This window comes from Limanda limanda, chromosome 5, assembly GCF_963576545.1.
Source record: "Limanda limanda chromosome 5, fLimLim1.1, whole genome shotgun sequence".
NCBI classification, from domain to species: domain Eukaryota; kingdom Metazoa; phylum Chordata; class Actinopteri; order Pleuronectiformes; family Pleuronectidae; genus Limanda; species Limanda limanda.
Genome location: NC_083640.1, coordinates 3,802,923 through 3,821,188, shown reverse-complemented (window position 1 = coordinate 3,821,188; position 18,266 = coordinate 3,802,923). Strand labels below are relative to the sequence as shown.

The 18,266-nt window shown below is 43.0% G+C and overlaps 1 protein-coding gene across 1 annotated transcript in view; it reads left to right on the top strand.

The window, feature by feature from the left end:
• Positions 1–17,774: 17,774 nt before the first annotated feature.
• Positions 17,775–18,266, top strand: part of fras1 (Fraser extracellular matrix complex subunit 1) — a 173,298-nt gene continuing 172,806 nt past the window's right edge. Inside the window, 1 exon segment of the mRNA XM_061071022.1 lies at positions 17,775–17,875. Within this exon segment, the coding sequence (XP_060927005.1) occupies positions 17,775–17,875 (101 nt within the window).

Sequence of the window (18,266 nt, the reverse complement as noted above, 5' to 3'; positions counted from 1 at the left end):
CTCTGACTCCTCTGACTCCTCCTGACTCCTCTGACTCCTCTGACTCCTCCTAACTCCTCCTGACTCCTCCTGACTCCTCCTGACTCCTCCGACTCCTCCTGACTCCTCCTGACACTTGTTGACATACTTCACATACCTGGTGCTCCTGGTTGCCTGCAGGCAGCAGCTGGGGGCTCGTTGTCCAATCGCTGCTCCGTCAGTCGTCAGTCGCCTGGTAACACCAGAAAATTACAGCTCTGTCCGCCCCCCCCCGAGTGAGACGTCTGTCCCGTGACAGGCTGTGGACGGACGAGGTCTCTGCTCCATGTCTCCGTGACGGGACGAGACCTGTCCCACCTCCTCCTGAACCTCCTGCTCCTTTTGAACCTGCATCGAAACGCACAGTCGACAATTAGCAGCTCGACAAATGAGCCAAACTTCACAGATTTCACTGAGTTCTGTAAATGAGTTTATTAATGAAGGTTCAGTTTCTCATTGTGCTGCTCTAGAAGATGATTAAGTGCATTTAGCAGAAGAAATTCTAATATTGTGAGGATTCGAGATGGTGAAGATATTTTTGAGGGAGCAGTTGTTATGTTAATATTTTAGATATGTATAATGTTTATAGAGTTGAAGTTGGAATCAAATGAAACAATTCAATACTATTAAATGTGTAGTTTTGTCAAAAACTTTCGTAAAACTTTTTCCATTTTTCTTTCACAATAGCAAAGTTATATATCTGAATAGTTAGAGGACGTCTCTAAAAAGAGAAAAACACACAACACAGCCCCGAAAAGTTTTCCTCTTCTGAGTTCACTTTAGATGAAAAGCCTGGATAGAAGAAATAAAAACAATAGAACAGAAGGTATTGCACGTTACCACACACACACACACACACACACACACACACACACACACACAGCCAGATGAAAATACAGAAAAGACAAAGTGCTTTGTGAGAAACAAAATAAATTCCACACAACAGAAATTACTCACCTGTGATTAAACCATCTGTTCTGAGTTCTGTCTCATTCAAAATCCCATTGTTCCGGAAACGACCGAAAATAAAAACACATTTTATTCAAACCATCATGTGCAGTGGATGTTAAACTCACAGTGTTTAAACTGGTTTCTGATTGACGGAAACTGGGAAAACTTTGTTATTGTTCTTTTCGGCTGCAGATATTCGTTTTTATTATAACTTCCAGGGTTTGATGGGTTTGGTTTCTCTTTTTCTTGTTTCCCAGACTCTTCTGGTTCAAGCTTCTCTCTATTTGTTCATGTACGAGAAACGACCCTGGAACAACGTGCAGGACCACAGAAGGGTTTTGTAGTTTGTGGTCCCCTCGGGTGTCGCTGTCATTCAGCCACAGAACAAACAGCGCCACATGTTTGTTGTGATCCGTCCGTGATGGACACGTCCCCAGTCGCTCGTCCCTGAAGTGCAGACTAATGCCTCTCTCTCCACGCTGTCATCATCCTGGCATTTGGGGCATGTTTGTCACATGATCTCCTCCAATCAGAGTCCACGCCGCGGGGGTTCATCTCGCCAGCTGCAGAGTGTGACGACACGTAGATGAACGAGTGGAGATGAGATATAACCCCCCCCCCCGACGGCCTCATTTAGAGACACAGAGGACAGGTTCTAATGTTGCAGCTAAACGAGCAGAGCTTCGGCTAATGATTGTTTAATTACTGAGGAATCATCTCGTGGATCCCAGGCTCTGAGGTGATCGTCAGGAATCTGAAGATGTGTTGTTTGCTTTAGTCGTTCGATGAAGATTATGCAAATCATGGTTACAAGAATTAACCCAATGCAGCTTTTCTATCTGAAACCAGCAGATTAATTAAAACTCGTTTGATGGTTGAGTGAGTTTGAACAAGGAGAAAGTTTCCTTCTTCTCTCCCTGAGCGTCTGTTCTGTGTAACTCTGGTGAGTGGGTTCCATCTCCTGTGAGAAGAACTGAGTGAGAGTCACAAACTGTCACAATCAGCTGCAGGTGAAGAGTGAAGCTGAACTGAGATCAGGTAAAAACACTCAGAAGTTATTAAAAAAGAGTTTATCTCCAATATTCAGCAGGAAACTTTAAAAATATGAAGAATTCTGAACAGAGTTCGGTGGATTTGTTACAGCAGCAGCTCTTCTGGTTCAGGAAGCAGAGGATCATGGGTAATATTCAGCTTAATATCCGACATCTTAAACTGGTTTTGGCTCTTTTCACCGAAAGACCTTGAATCTGGTAGTTTTTCTAATTTGACGTCTTCTACAAGTATGGTTTCCATTCTTCAAAGTTTATGTCAGTTGTTAGAAACTTCATCAACATGTTCGCTGTGAACTTGCCGAACATTTTCTTGCGTGACTCATTCTGAGAAGATGTGGATTTTGGGTTTTACTAAATCAGAGTCTTGATCCAGAGATCATGTTTTCTAGTTTGAAAACGCATCGATTCCAAATATAAAAGCTGAAAATGTGGATTATGAGGTTTTTCCTTTTTGCTGCAGTGATATAAAATTAACCGACAAGGTGAAAAGAAATCCCTTTTGATTCCCTCTCGTCGTCGTGTTTCACTCGAGCGCCTCCGGACTCCTCGAGGGCCACTTTCGGTTCCTTTGCTTTACAGATGTCGCCTTTTTGCTTTTTACATGTTTCATGACGTCGTCGGATTCGACTTCACACTGGATCCGTGCGACTCTGACAGAAACGCTAAGTAGAACCACGCTGTGCTTTCCTCTCATCTTCTTCTTCTTCTTTGGAAACGCCGGCTCAACGCTCCTCTAACGACACGAGAAAGAATAAAAGAGTTTTATTTTAGCTACGTTACAGCACAGGATCCATACGGGTGGGAGAAGATAGTGGATTATTATTGGAGGATTATGCAGTGGTTTTTTAAAATTCTCTTGATGTCAATAAAAGCAGAAGATAAAAGCCGGCCTGTTGGATCCGAACCCCAGAGCGGTAATGATGCTCAATTTACTTTAATGTGCTTCCTGTTCCATCAGATAACGTTGAACAGACACACAAAGAAGATGCCTCTTTGCTTTTTCCTCCAAAGCTGCACTTCAGTGACGTCCATCATCGCTGCAGGATCCTCAGGGGCCTTAAAGCAAAAAACTGCATCATTTCCCTTTGATACGTTATGAAGCAGAAGAAAGGAAACACTACATACACTATATATAGTCGAGATTAAGCAGCCGTGCTTAGTTTCTTTACATCTCTTGAAAGGCGGAGCTTCGGGTGCCAGATATTCAGTTTGGACTCTAAACCGTTTCCTCCCTGTGGCAGGAACACTTTGCAGCTCCGGCAGATCCACAGAGTCTGACCGGCTTCCTGCACCAGGCCACAAATAGTTCTGCCTGCAGGATCATGTTTGCTGCCGCGGCGTCGGCCACGAGCAGCGAACGTCTGCCGCCAACGCCGTCCTCTCCTAATTGGCGTCAGGAATGTTTGACTCCTCGAGGACTGTTATTAATCCGGCTTTTGTGTGAACATCCGTGTTTCAACGCTTACAAGACATAACTGCACGTACGTTTTCAACCCGTCTGCCCGGATAACTCGCCGCCTGTTGACTTTATTCTTCCCTGATATTCGGTTACAAAGCGAAAGTTTAAATAGCTGCAGCGTTTGCCCCCCCGGCTGCAGCTGTTTCGCTGGTGGTGCCTGGAAAGTTTTTTTTTTCGCCACCGAAATACTCAGAGGGACGGCGAGTGGAGTTGTCACAGAGCTTTACTAAATATGGAGCGTCGGGGTCCGGCCCACGGCGGCAGGAGGTCACTGAGGTCACATCGCGGAGAGGAGACAGGAGGTCGAGGAAACACATGAACACGTCAAAACTGGGCCGGTGTTATTTCTAGATTCTGATTTGTTTGTTATTTACCAACATGTTTTTCAGTCCAAATATCTAAAGATGTAGTAACCTCAAAATACATGGAGTTTTTTCAGCTGATGTGGAAGTAAAAAATGTTAAATACTGTTATTTCAGCTGAAAAAAAAACATAAATTCCACCAAATATATCAACTTTGAATTAAGAAAATACACATAAACTGTTTTATGTAAAATGTATAAACATATATTCGAATTTTCAAATTTCGATGTATCAGCGTGAACGACATTTCTTTGTTTTTATTAAATCTTTATTACTGGAATCTTGAAAAACATCAGATAATCAATCAATCAGGACTAAATATAAAACAGTCGGTTTCTACTTGTGAGTCTGAGAAGATAAAAGTTCAGAATGAAGCGATAGAACTTCATGAAATAGAGAGAAGTCAGCAGCATCCAGTTGTTTCAGGAAAGCAGGTCTCACTCTGCTCCTCTCGTGTCTTTGCTGGATCTTATTTGTCTTGAGAGTAAGAACATCCCGTCGTCCACTTTCATTTCCTTATCCAGCTCTTTTCTGCTGAGCCAGCGTTTCTCTGGGGTCACAGGAGGATTCGGTTTCAGCCTTTGTCCCGACACAGTAACTGACTAAGGTCTTCTTTACCTGTTCTGTTTCTCGTCTCTTCCACCTGGATCACCATTCAGAATCAAGCTTCAGTTTCTCAAATTAACTTATTTCTTTGTGAAGAACTTCACTAATCCTGAAAAGTGCACGTCTCATGACATATTACTCCCATTTAAAGTTTTTCACACTGCAAACCGCTGCCTATTTACAACCTAGACTGTAAATAAAGATGGACAACATGTCTCACAGATACACGTGCTCGACCAATCACGGGTCAGTTTCAGCTGTCAATCATCTCGCTTTTATACAATCAATGAACTAATTGACACCAAACTGATCAGAAGACCTGAACACCTGAAAATTACAGAAACCGTTTTTGGAAAAATGTACACTAACCTGGAGGAGGTTGTGTTTATGACCTTTACTGCAGCCAGCCACCAGGGGGCAATCAAGAGGCTTTGGCTTCACTTTTGGGGAGTCGTCATGTTGTACAAAGCAGCAACACGATTGGCTCCATGTTTAAATTTATTTTTTTGTTGTCCATATCCCATCAGCTAACATGGAGGAGACATACACTGCAGCCAGCCACCAGGGGGCGATCAAGATGCATTTTTTGGGGACTCATTAAGTCGTCTTTCTTGGTAAAGTCCAGGATTTACATTCACGTTTCCCTCTGATCGTCATCTTTTCTTCTCTGGGACCAGTTTGACTCGTGGCTTCTGGACAGGAAGTGACTCGTAGATTTATCGCAGCTTGTTTACAGAAATCTATCGTCAGCTGTTGAAGACAACGTCACCGAGGGATCGGAGCCCGAGCTGCACGCTGTCACTGCTGTGAACATAAAACCTGCAGAGCCGGTGATCGCTCTCAGTGGGGGGGGGGGGGGGGCACTTCTCACACGCCGCTCCATTCTTCTGTAAATCATGTTTTTCTAAGAGGAGCTCGGCAGTTAAAATCATTTGTGTTTTGTGGAGAGAGCGGATAGAAGAAGCTGCTCCGGCTGCTCAGCTGATGAACACGACTCCCCAGGTTCCTCTCGTGGCCACAATGGAATCCATTACTCTCCCAGACAAGCGCTGGGAGATCTGTAAAACATGTTTTCTTTTTCCTTTTCATTGTATTTCTTTTATTCAGGTTAGAGCCGTAAAGTTTTATTCATGCAGACGACAGATGTGCAAACTGAGAGCGAGGTGAAGCACGACCCATCTGTTTCTTCTCCTCTTTGATTTAACGTGAACGTTCTTCTAAAGAATCTTTTTTGGGACGTTAAGCCTTTTATTTTAAGATCAGGGAACACAACACAGCAAAGGGCCGGGTCGGAATCGAACCTGTGGCGATCAGGGAATGGAACCGACGTACCAAGGTCCCGTCAATTCCCCAAATCCTGATGTTTCACCTTGTTTTTACATCAGCAAATAACAAATTAAAAGCAAACGTGTCAGAGGAGCTGATAACAAAGGCTCAGAGCAGTTTGGAGATATTTCAACAACAATGAATCACTAGTGTCGTATCAATACTCAACGTCAGCTGGAACCTGAAGCTCAGTGTCGGTGTCGGGAAAAGACCGATCGGTGCATCTGCTGAAGCTGAAGCTGAAACTGAAGCCAGATCTAAAGTTGGAAGCTGGTTTAAAATATATCGAGTCTATTTCAATCTCATCTCAGATTTTATAATCGGAATAAAAACAGAAGTGACACATGTCAGAAGCAGGAGGTGTGACTTGCATCCCGTGAATTCTCTGAGAGGATTTGAAGTTGAAGCCACGGGTTCGAGCAGATTTGAGTCTTGTGTCATATGAAGTGAATGAGAAGCAGCCGCTCCTCAAATATATCGAGACGTCACTGACGTTTACAGCTGGAGTGAAAGATTCATGGAGCTGCTGTAGCCTCAGATTTCAGATTCTCTTTATTGCCGAGGAATTGCATCTTTTTCGCTGAACGACTTTGTGTTTCACCTGATTGAAGTTGAGAGAACGGAGGATTCCCGCTGAGCAAAGACAAAGAGCAGGAGCTGTTTCCACGACAACCCTCATAATCAAAGAAGTTGACTCATATATAACTCATCAAGTCGGATATGGACCCTGTTTAGACTAACTTTTCCCTCGTCCAAAGTGCAGATAAAAATAATAAAGAATTGAAGGTCGTGAGGACGGAGAGGAAAACATCAGACCCAAAAAAAAACATCTGCAGTCGTGTGGACGAGGCCAAAATGTTTCAACCGGGTCTGATATCGACTTGTTTCACGTTCACCAGAGAACGAGTCCTTCAATTTCATACCTGAGAAGCTCCTGAAACCTTCTATAAATAAAGGATTTAACGGATAAAACAACTGAACTTTAAGCTCTGGGGTTTAAAAAGCCTGAGTCACAGTGTCGGTTCATATCTGTGCATTAATTATTAAATGACGCAGAGATTTCTTGAAGTTTTAATGAGGGTGGTTGTCTGCTGAAGTATTTATGGTAACTTAGTGTTTTGTAAACTCAATTATTTGACTAAAACAGAGAAGGATATCAAAGTCAGTGTTTGGCAAAAGATCTTAAGTCTCGTGATGTTCAAATCTTTTTAAATATTAAATAGTCAACAAGGTTTTAATTGATCAAACTCACTGGATTCTAATCTGGATCCAGTGAGGCTAACTAAAGGTTGCACAACGTTTTGAGATTGAACGCAGCCCAGATTCAAAGCAGGTGTAGGAGTTTGGCAAGAGAGAAATGTTTGTGGCTGCTGGAAAACAGAGAATGAATTGACCTGAGAGTTTAGAAGAACTTTATCTGTGAAGTGCAGAGGTGAACAAACAGCTTTTTTAAAAGGCCTTTTAATGGTTAAGCCTCGATAAAGGAGTTCAGTGAGTGGAGGATCGTTAGAATTGAGGCTGGAGATCGACTCTCAGCTGGAAAATGAAAATGTTGGGTCTTTCTGTCTTCAGGCAAATCGGGTCCTTGATTCTCATTTTGCATTTTAAATGAACTTTGGAGTCAACAGGTTGTTTGAGGCGTTTGTTTCTGAGTTGGTTTAACTGTTATATTTTGGTTATTTGTTTTCTTACCTCCATGAAGGAAGCTGTGGTTTGTTTGTTTGTCCGCAAAATAATGTAAAACCATTGAACTGGTCCTGAGAGGAACTGGGGGACATTCGTCTTCTCCACTGATTTCCCACAGAATAATTAATGATGAAAACAACCAAACATATTTAAAGTGTCTGTTTAATATCCAACAACATGTTTATATGAGGTTTGAGGGTCTTTTATCAACCTGTTATTATTCTGGAGTGGAATCTATGATTTCATTAGCTGTGCTGTTTGCTCTCAGGCCTGATTGAAAGATAGATAGATAGATAGATAGATAGATAGATAGATAGATAGATAGATAGATAGATAGATAGATAGATAGATAGATAGATAGATAGATAGATAGATAGATAGATAGATAGATAGATAGATAGATAGATAGATAGATAGATAGATAGATAGATAGATAGATAGATAGATAGATAGATAGATAGATAGATAGATAGATAGATAGATAGATAGATAGATAGATAGATAGATAGATAGATAGATAGATAGATAGATAGATAGATAGATAGATAGATAGATAGATAGATAGATAGATAGATAGATTACTTTATTCATCCCCGAAGGGAAATTAAGTCGTCATAGCAGCCGGTATATTTGAATACAATAAAATACAATACAATAGAATAAAATAAAAAATATTGAGGTAGAAAGAATAAAAACAGAAACACAAGATAAATAGGTAGATAAGGTGCAGTGGCAAGATGATGGTAATAGTATTGATGATATGATGGTAATGTTATTGTTAGACAGTATATTAAAATAGTACAGTACATATAGGATATAATATAACATAATATATATTTATATATGATAGTAAAGTGAAACTATGTGGCAGCACTTGAATGAAGACGGGAACTGAGCTCAAAACTTTACCGTCCACTTCGTGAACTCTTCACTAAGTTCCTCAAAGCTCCTGAACTTTCCCAGCTCGTCCTCCTCCTCTGATTGGTCCTCTGGTGCCGACCCCGTGTTCTCATGACAGGTGATGCCTGCAGATTGCTCTCTGAGGGGCATCGATCCGAGCCGCTGACCTTTAGGGTCACGAGGGATCGGACTGAAGCAGACCATTGATTTCCTCCGCAGGCCTTTAAGGGCCGGAACACAGGGAATCCACAGGTCAGTCGTTTCTAACTCGGCTGCGACTCACTGAGCGTGTGCAGGTCGTCTGCAGGTCAGTGGGGGGGGGGAGGCGTTAAACTGAAGCTGCATTAAACTAGTAAACTATTAAACTAAGGATTGATTATTAGACTTTTCCAGTTTTAAGAACTCTTATCAACTCTTTATGGTTTTAGAGTTGATCAAACATTTAAAGTTACATCTAGAAAGTTTTGCACAGATTCCTCTAATTACAGTAAACACTAGTAAATACTCCCTCTGTGTAATTAAATTGATGGTAACTTAACTTCCATATTGTGCTGCTTCTTCAGCTGCACAGCTCATTAACAAACTTTCTCTCTGCGGTCTCGGAGCCGGGGGTCAAACAAACTCAGACTCCCCCAGAAAAATCCAATAATTATCTCGGCCTCCACGGACTTTTTCCCACGAGCAGATACAGAAGGAGATGTTGGCTCCGCTGAAGTTCTGCTCGATCAATAAACGCAGAGATGCATACAAATGCAATCTGTAGCCCACTCAGTTTTGAAAGATTTCATTTCAAACTTGGTCCTCCGGCGGCTCCTCCTCGCCCCCCCCCCCCCCCCCCCTTCGGGATCATAGATCAGGACTAATTGACTGGACTCAAACTCGGGTCTCGTCCTGATTTGCTCTCTCTCTCTCCACCTGATTCCACCTCATCCGAGCCTCGTCCTCGTCAGAACTGCAGCCGGTAGATCTGCTTCACAGCGTCTTCTGCCAAATCATTACCCGGCGCCGTGCTCTCTAGGGGGGGGGGAGAGAAGAGTGCAACACGCCAGGCTGCTCCTTGGCTCTTGTTCTGCAGTGAAGTCATCCAACAATACAACAAGTTTGTTGCCCAGCCTCCTTCCACCAACACTTTAGGAGCCGAGAGGCCGAGAAGCTGCAGACGTCACAGATGCACCTTTCTCTCAGCCTCCGGGGGGGAATAAAGCAAGCATTACCCAGCGTTTTATATCATCACTCACTAATAAATCCATACATCTGTCACATCGTTACTCGGTACGTTATGGCAGGATATTAACTGTAGGAACGAGGGAGCAGGAGTCTGAGAGAAGAGTCTGAACCACCTGCGCTGATTCACACGTTTCACCGTCTAATGCTTCGGTTTATTCAGGAAAATAAGTTGAACCTGACCGACGAGTTTCAGGAAATAGACTTAAAAGAGTTATCATACAAAATAAGAGGATGTCATTATACTAAATGTGTCTTCAGCCTGGGAAAGATGTGAGAAATAATAAGGTGCAACTGATGCCAACTTGAAAAATACATCTCGTTCTGCAGATTGAAAAGAGCCACAGTCGCCTAATAGCAGGAAAACAATTACCTGAGAGAAGAAGCTGTGAATTCAAAAGAGAAAATAGGAAAAACTGCAAACACCATTTCTGAGAAACCCCCCCAATGTTCATATCTGGACGGCACGATGCGATTCACAAAGACCGGGGAGAAAGAGAAATGAAATGGAAACGAAATAGGTTTGGAAAATGAAAAAAGCTGGAAATTGGAGGAAATTGCACGGAGAGCCGAGAGCGAGTGAACAAGGGGATGATGATGAGGAGGTGCAGCCGCCTCCTGCTGGGAAAAGAGAGCTGCTGGTTTTCTGTTAAACGCATCTTAGCAAAGAATCTTCCTGTTCGAAGAAAACTGGTACGTTCTCTCGTTTCTCACCTCGAAGCTTCAGGTGAATCTGACGAGACGAGACAAGAGGAGATGTTATCAGATCAGATGAACTCTATGGATCCCTGAGGGGAAACAGGGTCATGGTGAAGCAGAGGGAACAGAACAGAGGTGCAGAAGAGTCGATAAATTTAAAAAGAAGGAATGAAAATGAACATTAGAGACGCTCACGTGTGTCTGCAGGATTCCTAGAAAGGCTGAGTGTCGTCATGAGAGCTGTTAAACGGACATTAAACATGAACTCCTTGCAGATGAGAAAGAATGCAAAACAACATCTTCTTAAAGGAGGCAAATCATGCTTTCTCTTTCCTCTAATGTGCTGTAAAGGATTTAAGTGTGAACGTTGGAGTTCTGCAAAGTTAGAAAGATTAAACTTTGCACCTGAAACATCTCGTTGACGCCAAAAATCAAAGGCATATGCAGGTTTTTTGAACATGGAAAAAACGTGATTGACTCCATTCCCATTCCCACCTATCCCATTACCTATGTTTTTCATTGGTGTCTCATATTCGACGTCATGATCACGTCACAACCTGAGGACCTGAGTGTCTTGTTTCCATCACTGCAGATAAAAACCTGTTTCTGCTGCAGAGTCGTTGAAAAAGGAGACAAATCATGTTTTTTAAATTCCTCTAATGTGCTGTAAAGGATTTAATTGTGAATGTTGGAGTTCTGCAAAGTTAGAAAGAGGAAACTTTGCACCTGAAACGTCTCGTTGACGCCGAAAATCAAAGTTTTTTGAACACGGATAAACCGCGATTGACTTCCTTCCCATTACCAATAAACGACTGGTTGTTGTTTTTCATTGGTGTCTCATGTTCTACGTCATGATCACGTCACAAACTGAGGAGTGTTTCCATCACTGCAGATAAAAACCTGTTTCTGCTGCAGAGTCGTTGAAAAAGGAGACAAATCATGTTTTTTTTAAATTCCTCTAATGTGCTGTAAAGTATTTAATTGTGAATGTTGGAGTTCTGCAAAGTTAGAAAGAGGAAACTTTGCACCTGAAACTTCTCGTTGACGCCAAAAATTGAAGTTTTTTGAACACGGATAAACCGCGATTGACTCCATTCCCATTACCGAAAGAGGACTGGTTGTTGTTTTTCATTGGCGTCTCAGGTCCGACGTCATGATCACGTCACAAACTGAGGAGCGTTTCCATCACTGCAGATAAAAACCTGTTTCTGCTGCAGAGGCGTTGGACCTGAGGAGTGAATGCAGATTGAATCCTTTCCCACTTCAGACTATCAGCAGATAATAGTCGGGTTTGTGACCAGTATAAAAAGGTCTTTAACAACAGAAACGTTAATGAACCATCATTATCATTATGTGTTTTACAACCATTTCCTGCTCGGACACTTTCACACTCACTGGGCGTTTTCCAGTTTGCTTTTAACAGAGGCGACATTATCCTGCTCCATTTACTGGGTTTTCCTTCCTCCTGAATGATTCTCTGCTCTGGACAGACTTTTACACTCTGTGAAGTCGGGAGGGGGGGAACGAGCCCTGATGGAGTCGGTGGAGTTTAACTGCAGCGACTGTGTGCAGATGTCCTGGAAGCATGTGAACGCATCAATTAATCATTTCATCACCTCAGCCGCAGTCATTAAATCTCCATGAGGCGAAGTGACACAGAGCGAGTCTGAAGTCTGAAGGAGAATCTGATGAACAGATTGAAATCATTGTGTTGGAGAAACTTTGTGTTACTTAAACTTTTAAAACATGCCCCCAGTGACCAGTTGAACCAATAAAGTAAATCATTTAATTAGTAAGGATGGATGTTCTGACTCTCTGTGGCCTTTTCAGAATAAAATTAGGCTAATTGCTGTTATTCCATGGTCTGTAATACAAGCGGATGCATCTTAATGAATCTTTCAGGACTCACCTGGTGCCGTTGGAGCTAAAATTAATAATCAGGCTGCAGATATTTGTTTTGTTTTATTATAACTTCCAGGTAATGGGGCCAGTGGTTGATTTCTGCAGACGTAGGAGAGAACTCCAGTGAACTGGTGCGTGTGGAGAGTCGGGATTCTCCTCCTGCCAGAGAAATGTTCGGTCGTTATTACATAGTTGGATTATCAGTCACCAAAGAGGCAAAAAGCTTAATATCTCTCTCTCTCTCACACATACACACACACACACACACACACACACACACACACACACACACACACACACACACACACACACACACACTGGTGTTCCTCTTCTCTGTGTGTTATTAGTCTCCTGATTAGGATAAGTGGAACACGGCAACAGTTAAAAGAGCTAAATGGGCCAAAGTGTGTATTTGTGTGTGTGTGTGTGTGTGTGTGTGGTGTGTGTGTGTGTATTAGAGAGTGTGTGTGTGTTTTCGTGGCGGTGTATAATCCATTCTCCTCTTTCTTATAATTGGCTTTTCAGACCCAGGCACGATCTTTCTCTTCTGTGGAGGTTCTGTCGACTTTTTGTGTTTTCTACAGAATCTCTTCCTTCCCCCCCTCACACCCCCCCGACCACACTATGTCACATGCTTTTAGATTTGTACTTTGTGTATTAACAGGAGTGCTGACATGGCAAGAGTGTGTGTTTGTGTATTTACTCCTGTGCTTCTCGTCTTTTCGTTTGAGGACTTTATGGGTTGAGGACATTTTAGCTCAGTGAGGAAAAGCTGACCGGTCCTGTTTGAACAGGGATAAGGAATAATAATAACGATACTAATAATAAACTTAATACGCTTCACTTTTCATATCATAAAACCAGAACAGATGCTTCAGAGCTGAACGCATTCGGACAATAAAGGAAGTAAAAACAATAAAATCTCACTGTTATCAGATGAGTTTTGTTATCCTCGGTCCTTGTGGGAGCTTGTTCCAAATGTTTGGTGCATTTAGCCGTGATGGAGCAGGTCAGGGTGAAGGGCTGGAGAACGTATTACTGAACCCTGCAAATGCTTAAGCCCTCAGTGACCACACACACACACACTCACACACACGCACACACACACACACACACACACACACACACACACACACACACACACCATTGCATGCAGGTTGTTTTGTGGTTTGAAAAGTGAAATGTATGGTAATGCGGTAATGCCGAGCATATGTAGTTAATCCTCTTAGTGGTTTTTTTCTCTGAAGGCTCATGCTCTCTCTCTCTCTCTCTCTCTCTCTCTCTCTCTCTCTCTCTCTCTCTCTCTCTCTCTCTCTCTCTCTCTCTCTCGCTCTCTCTCTCTCTCTCTCTCTCAGCTGTTGTATAAGGGAACTGGATTCATATGAACATATGTCTGCGCAGAGATTAAAATAGCTGCTCTGTTGTTTTCCTGTGTGTGCAGGAGCTGTTGTTTGAAGCCTCTGACTATCGACTGTAAATAAAGATGGACGACATGACAGCTCATTAAAGATGATTTCTGTAATTTTAGATAATTTTTCTGATCATTTTGGGTTTAATTCCTTATTTGATGCTGTAAAAACAAGGTTAAACATCAGGATTGAACTGTCTCATGATTGGTTAATCACATGTTTCGGGTCAGAACTCATTAACGTGGCTCCGTCCCCTGATCGCCACTGACTCTCTAAAGATGATGGCGTTCATTTGGCTTCATATCTGGATAATTGGAGGAAGTGGAGATGTGTTTACATTCATAGATACTGGAAGTGACTGGTGAATATGAAGCTGACATTACGTTATCTAGTATTTGAATATGCAGAAATAAAGGGACAAACATTGGAGGAGAACCAGAGTGAGTTCTTTCTGTTTGAGTGCTGTGTACTTTCATCTCTGTGAGAGTGCACTGACCCACAAAGAGTGTTGGCGAGTGTGTGTCTGTGCACAACACTGCAGGTGATAGTGTGTGTGTGTGTGTGACTGTGTTTGCATTGAGCCTCTGTCTGATTAACTCTGCTCTAATTGCCTTTCTCCTGCTCGGCTCGCTCTCACTCTTTCATACCGAGTGGCATATGGTATTTTTGTTGTGCTCAGAGGGAAGAGGCTGGTGCTGAGGTATATGATGGCACTGTAACACACAAACACACACACACACACAGACACACACACACAGCTGCTGCTCTTCTCACTCAGACAGCAGTCCGCCTTGTTTCCTGTGTCAGGTTCCATTTGGCCGCTAAAGCTGTCAGAGAGCTGCCCCCCGTGGTAATCCATACATCCTCATCTGTGTGTGTGTGTGTGTCTGTCTGTGTGTGTGTGTGTGTGTGTGTGTGTGTGTCTGTGTGGTGTGTGTGTGTGTGTGTGTGTGTCGAGTCATTTCACACCCATAAAGACGATGTGCAGACTTCCCTGACTTGCTTTACGAGTCTTGGATTCAGTTTTCATCATCTGCTCCCTCTTGAACCTGCTGCATCATATTTCCGAGCAGATTAATTTAACTGGAATTTTTTTGTTTTAACTGCGCGTCACTCACTTCGGCTCCAGAGAAAAACGATTTACTGCGTCTATGCAACGTAGGTCTTACTTATCATCATCATCATTATCATCATTTTAGTAGCACGTTGTCAGATTTGATCTTTAGGGCTTTGATAAAATTCTGTATGGAAACACAAAGTCGATAATTTCGCTTCACGACATTTTCAGTTCTCAAAAGCTTTTCAGAATTTCAACACTGACGAGATTAGCACAACATTACGTTTGAATTAGCGAGTAAACAACAGACCGTAAACAAAGATGGATGACGTGTGTCCATCTCCATGAAATGAAAACAAAATATCCAGGATACAAACGCTGCTTCTTCAAATAACTTATTAAAACCAAACAAATCCGAAAGATAAACACTTCAACTTCAGTCTGGGAAGAACTAAACCTAAAATTACAGAATCCATCTTTGAAGAATACATTTATTTGACGTGTACTTCCTGGTTCCTGTCCCATCCACTAACATGGAGGAGGCAGGTGTTTATGATTTGTTCTGCAGATGCTTAGGCTTCACTCTCAGGATCCATCATGGGCTCCAAACAATTGTCTGAGAGGACGATGACTCACAGACCTGAACACAGAGGTTAACTGTGTACAACAGTTTATAAAGCAGCTACTCTAACGTTGTGTCGCCCGTGTTAAGTTAGGTTTAAAGTTAATCCTTGGCTGGGAATGTGCAACCTGAGTATGTTTAGCAGCCAGGCTGCATGTTAGATGGAGAGCCAGCCCGGGATCAGGAAACATTACCCAGCTGCTGTTTCTCAGAGCAGGATTTCAGTTGTATCGCAGCTGCCCCCCCCCAATAGTCAAGGTCCTGGGGAAGATTTGCATGCGCTTCATTTTGCGGAGAATATCTCAACTGTTATAGACTAATATGACCCCACTGAACGACGTGGGGTGTGTCCCAAAATCTCTATCTGGGACAAAAGTCCTGAAAATGACCACAACAGGTGACACTATTATCACAATGCAGGTGAATGGGACTTTTTTTTCCCCTTTATAGATATCCTCATCAATTTCTACCAGATTAATATTCATATTAAGAGAAATGCTTTTTGTATTACACTTTGTCTCAAAAATAAAAGAAAATATGCAAATTAGGCAATATCTCATTAAACATGCGTATATATAAACTCATGAAGCTATAGATTTTCTGTTCAATGGGGTCATATTAGTTTATAACAGTTGAAATATTCTCCGCTAAATGAAGCGCATACAAATCTTCCCCAGGACCTGTACTACAAACCAAAATCTGGTTACAGATTCATAAGATCCACTGTGAGAAATCAGAGGCGTCAAAACGGGTCAGAAATCATCTAAGATTAAGATACAAGATACATTTATTTGTCCCAAACACAGGCACAGACATGCAAGGAGGGAAATGTAACCTCTGCTTTTAACCCATCTGGTGCAGGACACACAGAGCAGTGAGCAGCCATGTACGGCGCCCGGGGAGCAGATGTTGGGGGAGTAAGGTGCCTTGCTCAGGGGCACTAGCCAGGGTAGGGAGAATCCTCTTGGATTTTTGGACAGATCAATCCAGGTTTGTTGTTTCTCCGTGGAGTCGAACCAGAGACGAACCAGAGACCTTTTCTGCCCATAGTCCAAGTTTCTGCCACTAGTCCACCGCCTCTCATCTGTTAATATTTTAGCCGAGTGCCATTTCTCCCCACGTTCCTGTGCGGTTGGAACGCAGTGATTCAGAAACCTGCTCAGCCTTGAATCCCTGGTGGATTCACTGCATTACTGTAACATGACTTTCAACACACGCCTGAGTGGAGAATTATCGGAAAGCTGCGTTCATGTGCGTCCGACTGAGTGGGCCGACTCCCGTTAACTCAGCTTCACTGGGTTAAACAAAAGCTTGATCCCAAAGCCATCTACCTATATGAATTATTCACCTTTTGTTTTGTTAAGCTAAAGCTGTTGTTCTGTTCCGGGGGCCGCAGATCGCCGGCTAACAACATGTCGGGTGTGGGAGGTGGAACATGTTAGACTAGAACTGGGAGCTTCTTCTTTAGACTGGTAAAACAGATCAATGGTTTTACAATACTGCTTCAACATCAGATCTGTTCAGAGGAATGTAAATGAGTTTTGTCAGAACCCCCTGAAAACTAGATAATGAATGAGGCAGTTTCTGCAAAACGTGCACAACAAAAGACAACAACCCTCTCAGATTGAATTATGCATTATGTATCACCACAGGTCTGTGAGAGGAAATACAAGATGTACCTTCTGTGCTTTTCTCTTCACCTACATCTCATTCCTGTTTCACCTCTTTGTTTTCACGCTCCTCACTCGGAATGACTTGAGAAAGAAAAAGGGTTTCTTGCATTTCCATCCTTCCATTGTTTTGATTTGACCCAAAGCACAACACAGATGTTCAGAGCTGTGTCTTTGGCTCGAGGCTTTGCTTCTTAATTGGAGCTAATGAGTGTTGAATATAGACTGTGTACATGTTAGACACATGGTGTTCTCCTCGGTGTTGAAAGAGAAACCTTTGTGTTCGTCATCACGCCGCTGCAGAGGGAATCAAACTTACCATCAAAATCACACTTGAATGTTTTTTAACTTTATTAATATTTGAGTTAAGTGACTTTTCTTTGTGTTTCCTTTCTTTGCTTGCTTTAAGAAAAGTTCAGGAATATGATCAGGCCGAAACCGTGAGTGTGCCTTTTCTATTCTTCCCTCTGAAATGGGTCAGGGTCGGTTTGCTGCAGTCTGGAATAATCCAAGCAGAAGAGTCCACTTTTTGTTTCCTCCTGCAGCACAGCCATCATATAAAAACACTCAGCTCTTCACTATCAAGCAAATGTTTCTGAGCTAAATTGCTGAATTTATCATCTCCTCAAACACATCGTCGACTCGCTCCTGAGATATATTCACTCGGCCGGCTCGGTCGCACAAAACAAGCTTTTATTTTCCCATCTGTGGCCGTGTGGCCTCGGCGCTGGTTTCCCGCTCCGTGGCGGACCCCGGGTCTCTGGGCCGCCGCCTGCCTGATGATCCAGAACCCATTACGTGCTCGATGCTGATGTTTGGCTGCAGGAGCAATGGCGGCGGACAGCTGGATTTATGGGCGCTGGGAGGCGAACGATCAGCCAGTCATTTGTCATCTCTCACCAGCAGGAGCTCTAATTGGACTGGAGGCTCGGTGGGAGAGCTGAATCAATGAGCTCAGTCACAACTTTCTAAACTCCGTCCCTGCAGACGAATGTGTGCGGCGTTTAACACAACAATGCTGAACCCACACAGCGTCCTGCTTTCCTCGGCTGCTAAATGAGCTTGTGCTGGTCAGATGATGGATAGCACACCGGAGGATCGTGCAAGTCGAGGCACCAGAGTCACATCCTCTCTCTCTGTGAGATCTGCTCTGAATATTTGCTCTGAATATTTGCCAGAGCATTGATTAAATCCGACTTTTTGGCCGGGAGCTCGACACTCTTTCGGCCGGGCGGCTCTGTAACCTCTCTTGTTTTCACAGCTTCCCTCATGAGGAATTAGCATATAATCACTCGGCCGGCATGGAAGGAAGTTGCCTGGGC